Here is a 12,617-nt window from a genome sequence, read left to right as displayed (position 1 = left end):
GAAATACATTGCATTTAAAATCGTTCTGTGTGACACGAAAAAAATGTGAAAATCGTGTTGGTGAACACGAATCAATAGATTAAATAAATTTCGTGACTAATAACACGAAATGCCGTGAGACTGGGTTGAATATAAACACACACATTTGCCAAAACACATGCAAAAAGAAGAAACATCTTCACAAACTTGACAAAACATGTGCAGCACTGCATAAACAAAACGCTGCAAATAAAAAATGCTCAAGGAAGCTCAAAACACAACAGAAACCAGGGGAGACTAAAAAAGTGATGCACAGCTGACCGGATTGATGTTGATGTTTAGGGATTATAAAATTGGCCATCTGTCACTGTAAACTTACCTAAAATGTTACATTTACCTGCTTATTTTTAACAATGTGATCGCGTTATTCGTTTCGATATTACTATTTTAGCTAGGTTACCTCGCCCCGCACGTCAAATAGCACTCTGGTTCCTTTCCAGGATGTGTGCATCACTTTAAAAAAAAAAAAATGAGCATTTTGTTTATGCAGCACTTTGAGTAAATGCTGCGCATGCTTCTTCAAGTTGGTGAACATGTTTTTCCAAAAACATGTGTTTTGGTGTTTTTATATTTTCTATTGTTTCTGAAGCTTCAGAGGCTTTGTCCTAATGGAAATGTTTCGAACCTTTATAGCGCGTTTGCACCTGTCGGCCACAGTATAATAAAGAGAACAGTTGATAGATTTCCATTACACAGACTGTGTCTTCTCATTTGAATTCCCCTCTGACCTACTACAGGGCCTCTTATTAATTCTGGAACCGTGTTTATCCCTTTTTACAATCCTCGGGTGTACCATACTGTACATTTTTCTTTCCTCAAGCAGCAAGCAGTTCACCGAAAAGCCCTGATGCATACACAAGACGGTTTTCTATTAAGTCTCCCGAAGAGCTAAACATGCTGAAATGTCAATATACTGTAGTACATAACGGAAGCTTCTATTAACCCAGCTTCTAGTCTGTGCTATGACCTTGTTTGGTTTCGTTAGCGCACACCCTGAGGGGATGTTGTTGTGTTTCCTTCTCTGTGCACTGATCTGCCTCACAGATCAGATGACTGCTTCTATAATGGAAGGCAGAGGGGGGGGGGGGGGGTTTGATGGACCTGTGTGGTGGAACTTGCTGCTGAATGTAAAGACATTCAAGTTAAATTAAAGATCATATGGATCACGCAATCTTTGATGTCTCTTGCGGCTTTCACACCAGTGCATTTCCCTTTCTAGCTCCTAGCTAGAGCTTTTCTGGTTCAGCTCCGGTTTCCCTTTTCAGCTCCCGCTCTGTTCACACCGCCCAGAGCTGCCGCTGCTGCGTCATGACGTCACCGTTTACATCGCTGATTTTCTCCCCAACGGAGCTCACAACAACAACAACAACAACGGGGGGGGGGACTGCGTCGGGTCGATGATCGTGTTGCTTTTAATCATACGAAGCCAGATTAAATTAAATAACGACTTCTCCAACCTTATACTTTTCTCCAGAGTGCCGTGGTTCATTGTTTATTAATGTGTTTCAGCGGCATTTACCGACCGCTGCAGTGCTGGCTGCTCTTCCACGGGAGTTTATTCTCCCGTTAGCTCCGGGTTAGCTCACACGGCTCTAAAGTATTCACTGTCTGACTGTCACACAAGCAGCTGATACATATCCCCAGTTCCCCTTAAGTGAATGTGTGTCAGTCTGAATTGACGCTGTTATGAAAGTTTCTCTGGTATAACATGGGTGATGTTAGCATAGCAACCGAAGCTAAACTGACTACTTGCTAAGCCGTTTTCTACAGGCACATTTTACCGGCGTATTTTTCATTATGATTCTACTTGTGATAGTCGGACATGACAACCTGTGCAGCCCATGTATTGATTCCATCCGATAGCTGCTATAATAACAAACAAAACGTCTGCCTGCTCTCCACAATGATCAATAACAGCGAACGGATGGTCAAAGTAAGGTACAAATAAACAGAATCACACGAAGCCTGGTTAGTGTTGCCTGACTTTATAAAGTGTGTTTTTTTTTTATAAGTGTGTGGTTGCCTTCTAGTCACTTTGCTCAGCGCTACTGTTTGTAGGCAGGCATGACGAGACTCTTCAGTCGACCCATGTTCAGGGGAGGTGGGTTTAGTTTCCTGCACGCCTCGGCGTAAGAGAGACGTAAGCGACGCCGCCTCTAGCTCCGAAGCTCTTGCCTCTAGACCGACAATTTTTTGGAGCTGGAAGTGAACCGCATTCCGGAGCTATGAGGCGGCGCCGCTGCGGTGTGAACAGGAAAAACCGGTACTTTTCAGGCTCCAGCTCCGAGCCGGAGCTGAAAAGGCACCGGTGTGAAAGGGGCATAATACACGCTTTCCTAAAGATTATGTAAGACAACAGAACAATGTGACCATAGAAAAGAAGAAACCAAGATATTTAGGATCAAAAACGATTTTATTGATTCGAAAAGCTGTCTTTCATTCAGCATATTCAGGCAGCAGCCTATACACCAACACTAAAACACATGAGCACATACTACAGTTTAAAAAAGCAGAAATAAAATCTGAGCTGACAGAAAACGCTCCGTTTTAGTTTAATACACACAGTTAAGTTCACACACACTATTTTATGAACATATAGGTTCACCTGCTGAATTAAAAACAGAACAAATGAACCAAAGAAAGTGAAAACCATAAATCAGATTCAGGCAGTAGGCGTATAGATTCACGCTTAAAGTATTAGCCGACAGAACAGCATCGCTTACAGAGAAAAGATGACATGTTTTTTAAATGTAACTTTAAGGGAATACAGTTACATGTTTTGTATACCCTGATTATGTGATACTGTTTCTACACAAGCCTCAGATTATTTTGAGAAGTAGGGTGAACACAGAAAGGTACATTTGGAATTTGGAACATACATTGACCTAATTTGAACACAATACACAGCATCGTGGGAAATGTGGGCCAACACATTTTGGCTCGAGCTGGCATCAAGCGCATCCAGAGAGCGTGCTTTCAGCTCCGCTGGTTGGCTCTCCAAATAAATTAAATCCTGGAGCTGTGGACTCAATGCATCCAAACACTAAGCTACAGAAGACAGTATATCTCAACAGCACACTCCACTACACTGTTTGCAGAATACACACAAATATTATCCAGTGCCTTTTATTGGGTATCCTCTTGCATTTATCACATATTGCCAAAAAACTGACTTAAAGCGCAAATAGTTTAGGTTGGGATTACGTGAGACACAGCTGAGATGGAGCCCTGCAGGAAACAAAAATAAGTCAGACACATAGCTTCCAATAGTCATAGAGAAACAGCATTAAAGCTCTCCTATCATGCAAAATGCACTTTTTGATGTCTTTTATACATAAATATGTGTCCCCGGTGTGTCAGGGAACTCACAAAGTGTCAAAGAATAAAACCCTCTCTCTTTTCCTCCGTATCCAAATCTCTAAAAACGGTGGTACAACGGAGCTGATCCAGATTGGCTGCCGATATGACGTAATATCGGAAATGTGGACCCACGGCCCTATCAGAAACGTCGCTATCAGAAACAATGAGCTACGTGTTTTGGACGTAATATGGTCTGTGTTTACATTAGCAAGCATCGCTAACACTCAGAGCTAACCTGTACTGGAGAGAGTATGTGTGAAAAAGCAGGAAATAAAAAATGGAACTCACGTTGTTGTAAACCCGCAAGAAAAAATGCATTTGAGCTCCATACTGTTTCAGAAATAATCCTTGATGTGGTTTGGAACATGATATGGCGTTTAATCATGGCAGCATTTAGCTGTATCTCCGTAGAATTCTGAGCAGGCACAAGCTCCCCCTCCTCTTTTTTTAAGCTAAGGACCCAGAATCAGCACTTCTCTAACAGGGCTGCAATAGAGGGATATGAGGGATGTCTAAAAATAGCATGATAGGAGATCTTTAAAACAACTCACACGCAGTAAAGTACCTGTATCTGGACAGCAGTGTGTGTGTGGATCAGTCTAACAGGGCTGCAGTGTGTGTGGATCAGTCTGACCCCTCGATTCCACCGGGTCCGTCTGCGTCGAGTCACGGCTGCGCCGCGGTTTTGATCCGGCCTCCTCCGGCGTCATACCCTACCGGGCGCGTTTCAGAAGCATTTCAGAAGCGGAGCGTCTTGCCTGCCGGCTCGCAGTTTTTGTTGATTTGGGCATATTTCCTGGACAGGCTACTTTGTACAGACAAAGTTAATAATAACTGTAATATTCCAGTTATAAACGACATGAATCAAAAATGTGTTGCTGTATTTTAGTGGTAAAAAAATGCATTCATCATCATAATTATTCTATATATATAATTTACACAGTGCCTGTAAACCGGAGGAGAACGCTGGCATTTCTCCTCCTACTTGAAAGACTACGGAGGGATAGGGTCTGCAAAATTAGTTTATTTTGGGGATTGACTGGATGCTCTGACCGGTCCACTTCCTGCCCGGCGCCTCTGCAACGCCTCGCGTTGAAAATAGACTTGCATCCTATTTTGAGCGGAGCCCAGCGCCAAGACGCTTCTGGGACGCTTCTGAGCCATAATGCGGCGCGTCTGGTGGAATAGCACCCATTGACTAGAGTGGCCGCGATCTTTGCGAACGCCGCAGCGCAGCCGTAACGCGGCCGTAACGCGACCGTAACGCAGCCGTAACGCGGCCGTAATGCGGCTGTAACGCGGCCGTAACGCGACGCAGACGGACCCGGTGGAATCTAGGGGTGACAGTTTGTGTTGTCTAACAGGCTGCAGTGTGTGGCAGGAAGCAGCAGCAGCATCAGTCAGGCAGAGCGGCCTCACAGGGCCCTTTATACCCACAGAGTGTCTGGTTAAAGCAGCTGCCCTTCCTGCTCCTGATGATACAGCAGGAGACGGGACAAGGTGTACACTGTTGTGTTAACAAACTGAAAGAGAGAACAAATGAATGAGAAATAAGCAGGAAAAGAAAAGAGGAAAGAGCAGAGAGCCTCTTCATATATTGTACCACCCCCTGTACACTTTTATACGAAGTTCTCCGTTAAAAACCTTTCACTTGCAGAAAAATAAAGACATTTGGTAAAAACTTGGTACCTCATGTCTGCCATAATAGAGTGGCAAAGTGTTTTTGCTCTATCTGTATTCCAATGTTTCGTTAAAGAGGCCGATATATATGCCTTTTGGGGTTTTTCCCTTCACTGAGGCCACTTTATTAAATAATTATAGACCCATCTCTAAATTGCCAGTTCTGGCCAAGGTTCTTGAAAGCCTATTGAGTGAGCAGGTAAAGGTGTTTTTATGTAAAAATGACATCCTATGTAAACATCAGTCAGGTTTCAGAAAGCAACATAGCACCATCACTACGACAATGAAAGTGATGAATGATATTGCGGGTATCTTAGACAAAAAGCAGAGTTGTACAGCTCTGTTTATTGATCTTTCCAAAGCTTTCAATACCGTCGACCATCATATCTTGAAGCAGAGGCTGGCCAGTATTGGCATATCCAGCCATGCAGTGGGGTGGTTTGTGAACTACCTCTCTGAAAGGTCCCAATGTGTTCATTTTGAGGGGCTCACTTCTGAGTGGTTAAACATTTCAAATGGTGTACCACAAGGTTCTGTTTTAGGTCCACTATTATTCTCCATATATATCAACAGTTTAGGTCAAAATATGGATGAAGCAACTTTACATTTTTATGCGGATGATACCGTGATGTATTGTGCAGGTCCCTCCATTAAGGAGGCTGTTGTTAAATTACAGGCTGTTTTTTATATTATTCAGACGCAGCTCTCTGAACTTAAGCTTCTTTTAAATGTTGATAAAACCAAGGTAATGCTATTTTCAAAAGCCAAAAAGACACCGGCTTTGGATATTGTTACTGCTCAAGGAAAAGTACTCGAAGTGGTTGCCTGTTATAAATACCTTGGTATCTGGCTTGATGATTGTCTCACTTTTAAACTTCAGGTCAATAACCTGCTTAAAAAGCTGAGAGTGAAGCTAAGTTTCTTTTTCAGAAACAAGTCCTGTTTCTCACTTGAGGCCAGGAAAAGGCTAGTCACTGTGACCTTTTTACCTGTGCTGGACTATGGTGATTTGATATATATGAATGCACCTGCCCATTACCTGAGCAAGTTAGATGCCGCCTATCACAGTGCGCTGAGATTTGTTACTAACTGTAAAGTACTTACTCATCACTGTACCCTGTATGCCAGGGCAGGTCTGCCTTCACTTACTGTTCGGAAGCTCAGTCATTGGTACATATTCATCTATAAACAGGGGTGCACATAACAGGTACGCATGCGCGGCAACAATCTGAAATGCGTACCGTCACTTGTGTCAGGAAGCGCATTTGTGTACCGACGTACTTGTGAAGCTTTTCCAGAAGGCGGTTAGATCACCGGACGACAGAGTCGGTCTCCGTGTGCACAGACAGGGCTGCTGTTAAAGTCGGTCTGTACAACGGAATTGTGCCAAAACTACGCCAACCGGCTGCGGAGGGAGACTCCCCCCCTTCACTGGAGAACTGCGCTAAAACAGCTGATCACAACGTTCACACTCTGTGGTCACGAAGTACTCCACTAGCCCCCCCCCCCCCCGACTTTCCTGAAGTACTCCACTAGCACATCCCCCCCCTGTTGACGTTCGCGATACAGAGGGCTTCATCAAATAACTTTGAGTGGAGAAGAAGTTGGAGTACCAAACACAGACTCCAGGTACTCATCTGAGTACCTCACTGAGAAAGTTATGTGCACCCCTGTCTATAAAGCCATGTTGGGTAAACTACCAACTTATATCTGCTCTCTGATCTCACAGAGAGTCGCAAGTAGCTATTGCCTAAGATCTCAGGATGTGTTTTTATTACATGTGCCAAGTGCTAGGACTGTTTTAGGTACTAAAGCTTTTATGTGCGCAGCTCCTCTAGCTTGAAACACTCTGCAATTTGTTTTGAAACTGAGCATTTTGGTTCCCCTGCATCATTTTAAAGCTCGGCTGGATGAAATGCTATTTGATACTCTTGGTACCTGTCATTGTGAATAGGTTTGTAAATTGTACCCCTGTAATTATGTTGTATGACGTCCTTTTTGTTTTCTGTTGTTTTTCAGTTTTTCATGTGTAACCAATGTGCTGCAGTTCTCCCTTGAAAAAGAGATCGTTGATCTCAATGGGATTTCACCTGGTTAAATAAAGGCTACAAACTGTAGTGTGTTTTGTAGGTTTGTGTGCATGTAAATGGTCTGCAAAGGCTAAAATCCATGTGTTTGCTCAAGAAGTATTGTCTCTCCCAAAACCCCTCAGAATAACCCCATTATACGATATATCCCCTTAAGGGGTTGTGTATTCCTGTCAAAATGCGAGAAAATGCATTAACAGGTAAGATAAGAAAAACAGCAGAACTTAAGAGAGAAGTCTAGCAAGAAAGTATAATCAATGTTTTGCCCCCGAGAGGAACTGTGAGACTTAAGAAAGCAGAGGGGCCTTCTCTCATCTTCAAAGTTGTTCCCACTCACCTTAGGCTGTTTGTATCCTTAACATGTGGAGTCCAACTGAGAGCAGAGAAAATTATCCTTGATCTGTTGCGTCTTCTGGGGTCAAATAAATGTATAAGTTGACCGTATAAATTCTGGATAACTTAAAGGTCCCATGTCATGGCCATTTCTACTGATCATAATTCCATTGTTGAGATATACTAAAATAAATGTATATTGTGCAATTTTCCAAACTCACATTGGTTTCTCATACAGCATCTCTGTATAGTATGTGTATTCACTCTCTGTCCTAAACGGCTTGTTGGAGCTCCTGCCCCCCCCCCCCTCCCTGTGAGCCCAGTGGCCGTCTGCGAGACAGCGAGACACAGCGAAACCTAGCCCGAAACACACACACACCCGCAGCCTGGCTGGGAGTTTGTGTGTGTGCTCAGGCTGAGTTCCGCGGTGTCTCGCTGTCTCGCCGACCCCACACCAGTGAGCCAGCTCACAGTGTCCCGCTCCTCGCAGCAGCGAGCCTCGCAACGTCCCGCCGAGTGTGTGTGTGAGGAAGTCCGCGGATTGGTCCAAACATAACGGCTCCGCGGACGTTACGTCACTATACCCGAAATACATCACTAAACCCAAGAAGTAAACAATGGAAAAAGAGAAATCCCCAACGAGGCGTTCTGGGGCAGCATAGACAGGTCTTTTCTGTGTTAGAGTTTTACTCGCTACAGGGTGTACTTTGAGGGTTTGTGACTCTGCAGACCGTTTACATGCATAAAAAGCTACATAACACACAAGGGGACAGGTAATAACCAGAAAAGCATGACACGGGACCTTAAAGAAAGGGACTGGGGACAAGCGCCTCAGAGATGGACTTGTTTACTTGCATGGAAAACCAGGATAAGACATTTCCCAAAACTTTAAATTCAGTTATTACATAACTTACATCACTCCCTGTTATTGACTCCTTAGAGACAGTGTGTCCCCTTATTTCTCAGAAGTTAAACGATGGTGTTAGAACTGTTCTGATTTGCTTCCTGCAGCCATGTCATATTCCCGAATTTGTTCAAACTATTATTCCAAATGTGTATTCGCTGGAGTGAGGTTTGCAGAGAAGTTACTTGATAAAGACAGAAATATATGACAAAGATATATGCATACTCAATATAAGATATATTCATACATATACTGACATACATTAATAAACTAGTATAGACCTAACCTGGGAGTGAAGTGTCATGATGTTAGATCTGCTATCAGGATACACACATCAGCTTTTCCATGTTTCTGCTAGCATAAAAATATGTATTTCAATGATATTTAAGTGTTCTTTTTAAATCAGAGCTTTTTATTCAGAACTGGTTCCCATACAAAGGCAGTACTGTTTGAATTTAGTTCACTTAAAACATTTTTTTTTCCTTTTGCAATTGTGAACCTTTTTATGTGCAGGGCCTTAAAGAAAATATTAAGATTCCTTCTCTCTAAACTAACCGTGAAGGAGGCCTTCAAAGCGTAAACAAGCTATAGTTGTAGGACTCACTGAACCCACTGAACCCACTGTGAGTCAGATGTAGAACATTTTGAATTTAATACAAATTGTGTTAAAATTTGCCGCGAAGCTCTGTGACCTGAATGAAAAAGGACAAAAAAAGCTAGGAAAACGTAGGGTCTTCAGGTCCCCACACATCACACACGTAAGTAGTGTGGACTGGTAGGGGTTATAAGCTGCAGGAGCCACTCACGTTTGTATTTGTATCATTGACTTGCCCTATTCTGGGAATACTTTATTTGTTTTAAGTGTATCAGAAACTTTTTTTTACAACAGATGGTCAAAGAGAAAATGCTGCACCTTGTCTTTGACACTTACATATCATAGAAAAATCACATAAATACAGTTGTTAGTGAAATGGGCCGAGCCTTAAAAGGGTGTACAATAACAAATGCTTGGTCATGTTTTTGAATGTGACACCGCAACTATTGTTCAGTATTGGGTCATCCATTAGAACTAGCACTGCCAAGTTACATACCAGACTCTCATGGCCACATTGATCAGCTGTACCATTTAGTCAAAGACGCCAGCAGATTAAAACAGTAACACACAACACTGTGTTTTTCTGGTGGCAGTCATACTGTGGTTGAAAAGACGTTCACTGCTCATGACCAACTGGATTTAAGTTACCACCCTCAAAAATAAATCATCCTTTGGAGGGAATATGCAGAAGCATTTATTTTATTATCATGGATATGACAGACTGTATAGTATGGGGGATAACTGGTGCTAGTCTTTAATGTATATGTTTCACTTTGTATGGTAAAAAGTCTTATTCACATCATCTTTTGAGTATTGTACTAAACTCTATGTACAATGTTAACTACCTCTGATGTGTATTTTTTTGTGTCTTGCAGTCATTGCAGCATTATACATGGGCCAGAGACGCCGCAAAGAGAAAGAGACTCTGATGACATCAAAAGAGGACATCCGCGATAATGTTATTCACTATGACGACGAAGGTGGCGGCGAGGCTGACACTCACGCATTCGATATGGGCACTCTGCGCAACACACACTCCCAGCGCACCAGCGCTCACAGCAGCATCTCCAAGAAGGAGAAGAACGGCTATGGAGACGGCGTCCTGCTGCATCTCAGCAGCCGCGTCGACAACGTACGGTCACCTGACATCCACCGTCAGACAGCCAGTGTCATCGCTGCCAAGAACAACAAGGCGCCGCCAACCCCTCCCCGCGGCAAAGTGACTGAAGGCGATGCTATAATGATCAGGGAGTTCATCACACAACGGTTGGAGGAGAGTGAGCAGGGTTACGCCGCCCCACCCTATGATTCGTTGGCGACATACGCCTACGAGGGTTGCGGCTCGGTGGCTGGCTCGCTCAGCTCCATAGAGGAGTCCTGGGTTATTGACGATTCGGGGGAATTTAGCTCCCTTGGTGACTGGGGACAGCCGTTTAAAGCCCTGGCTAGCATCATGGACATGAAACCGTCTACTCTGACTGAGGAGAGCTGAGAGGGAGCTGCATGGCAAAGACAATTTGGGAGGCCGGGTGGGAATTAGCTTACTTTTTCTAATCATGTTTTTTACTGTGACAGGCACTGGCTTTATAGAATATGTTTATGTGAAGTTGTGGACTGGCTCGAGAATTTAGCTACAGGTGGGTGAAAAGGTAAATGTGATAGTGCCTGAGGTACTATTTGTTTACATGTGTTAATTTATGTTAATAAAATACCTTCTGACGTTGGGATCATGATGTCTTTTCATAAAATGTCCCAACAATGATTGAATCAGAAAATCAAATGCAATGTTGGTCTTTAGTGATAGTCTCAGCTATTTTCTCAACACCTCCATGAGGTCATTTTGGTTCTAAGTGTAATATATTGGTGCATTGCTGATGTCTTTTTGTAGGCTGAGAAGAAAGTGAACAAAAAGCAATGGGATTTGTCCGTTGGATTTCGGCAGGAAATAAGCACTGTGGCAAACATTTGCTTATGGTACTTCACATGTTTGTTCAGCAGGATAATCTCCACATATCAACACTACTTTGTGAAGTTTCAATGCAATTGCCAAAAGTAAAAAGCTGTCATGAGGCTATTGACAAACTACATCAAGGTCGCAAGACTACATGACACCACCGCTAAGCAAAAGGGGGCTAATATTTGGCGTGATGACGTTTCGTAGTTACTTGTTTCGCAAGGTTCCGCCATTTTTATGATTCATAGAAGCTTCGGACATTCACCATTGGGATATTTACTGACTCATTTGTATATCATATAACAAAACGCTTGTGTTAATCAGACCTTTTTAAGTCATCTGACCACTAATACATACAAAAAAACGTTGACTTCAAGACGAGGGAAACAGAATTGCTAATATGCTAACTCACTTCCAGACTGATGTCTCCGTCAGGATGAATCATATGAACATTGGTGATCCTTTCCTCAGTTCTGCGAAAGGGCAACATTTGAACATGAGCGATACTTTGTTTTATGTCCAAAAACGTGCAATACAAGTTAAATCCCATTCAGCATTAGCTGTACTTTGCGTTAGCGCTAGTTAGCAAATGTTACTTTGTTTATATTTAGAGACCATGGTAAACATTAGCATGTTAGCATTGTCACTTTGAGAACAATAAAATGTGGACGTTTGCATTTAGTAAAGCCTCACAGAGAAAGTCAATTCTTGTTTCTTCAGGTTCATTTTGACATATTTTCCTTGATCACATTTGATATTGGGTTTTTGAACACATTGATACGTATCTCTGGCACTCCTTTTCTATGTTTTGCACTTCAGTATTGTTATGCAGTTTCTTTCGAAGTCTAGCCAACATTTTTGAAATAGGCAAAACAATAAAAATTGAATATAATTGAAAAGAGGTGACTTATTTGATAAAGTCTGAATCATCAGTCTGCTCAGTCACATTGGTTGCCTATTGTTCCTGATACTGAGCCACGAGTAGATTTATAATGAATCTTAGGCACCGTCCACACGGAGACGAAACGAGGGGTTACGTATTGTAACCCTAGTTCTATAAGCACAGGCGGAGCCCTCTACTGGACTTTATCGGTACTACTCTCATCAATGATACGCGAGCGTTCACACACTGAAGTTGTATAAACGTAGCTGGCCAATCAGGGCGAGCCTACCTGAATGCGCACGCATATAAGGCAGCTACACCTCCTGACTGTCATCCTACAAGGTTCAAGGTTCAAGGTTCTTTATTTGTCAAACGAACATAGCTACAGTGTAGTTATGTCGATGAAAATCGTGTGTCACAGGCTTCTCCAACAGTGCAACACAAAACACAGATAAACAGAAAAATAGAATGCAAGTAAATAGTAAATACAAGAAGAAAATAGTTTAAAAAGGTGAAATAGTGAAATAGTGCAATAAGAGTCTATATGCAAGTCATTGAAATATGATATATTAGGTAAATAGATAAATAATTATATATAAATAAATAGCAGCCAGATGAATATTGTGGATGTTGTTTAAACAGTTCAGGTGTAATCCTACACCCTCTTCAGCGAGCGGCATAGGAAAGACAGGGCCCCTAGGTAGAGGGCTCCGCCTGTGCTTATAGAACTAGGGTTACAATACGTAACCCCCCGTTCTATCTCACACAGGCTCCGCCCTCTA

At 42.6% G+C, this 12,617-nt stretch overlaps 1 protein-coding gene across 1 annotated transcript in view; it reads left to right on the top strand.

The window, feature by feature from the left end:
• Positions 1–10,634, top strand: part of LOC117488285 (cadherin-12-like) — an 80,148-nt gene extending 69,514 nt beyond the window's left edge. The window contains 1 exon segment of the mRNA XM_034137105.1: positions 9,874–10,634. Within this exon segment, the coding sequence (XP_033992996.1) occupies positions 9,874–10,490 (617 nt within the window). The 3' untranslated portion in view covers positions 10,491–10,634.
• Positions 10,635–12,617: the final 1,983 nt, after the last annotated feature.

This window comes from Trematomus bernacchii, unplaced genomic scaffold (assembly GCF_902827165.1).
Source record: "Trematomus bernacchii unplaced genomic scaffold, fTreBer1.1, whole genome shotgun sequence".
NCBI classification, from domain to species: domain Eukaryota; kingdom Metazoa; phylum Chordata; class Actinopteri; order Perciformes; family Nototheniidae; genus Trematomus; species Trematomus bernacchii.
The sequence above is the reverse complement of the archived record's forward strand: the minus strand, read 5'-3'. Positions and strand labels throughout refer to the sequence as shown.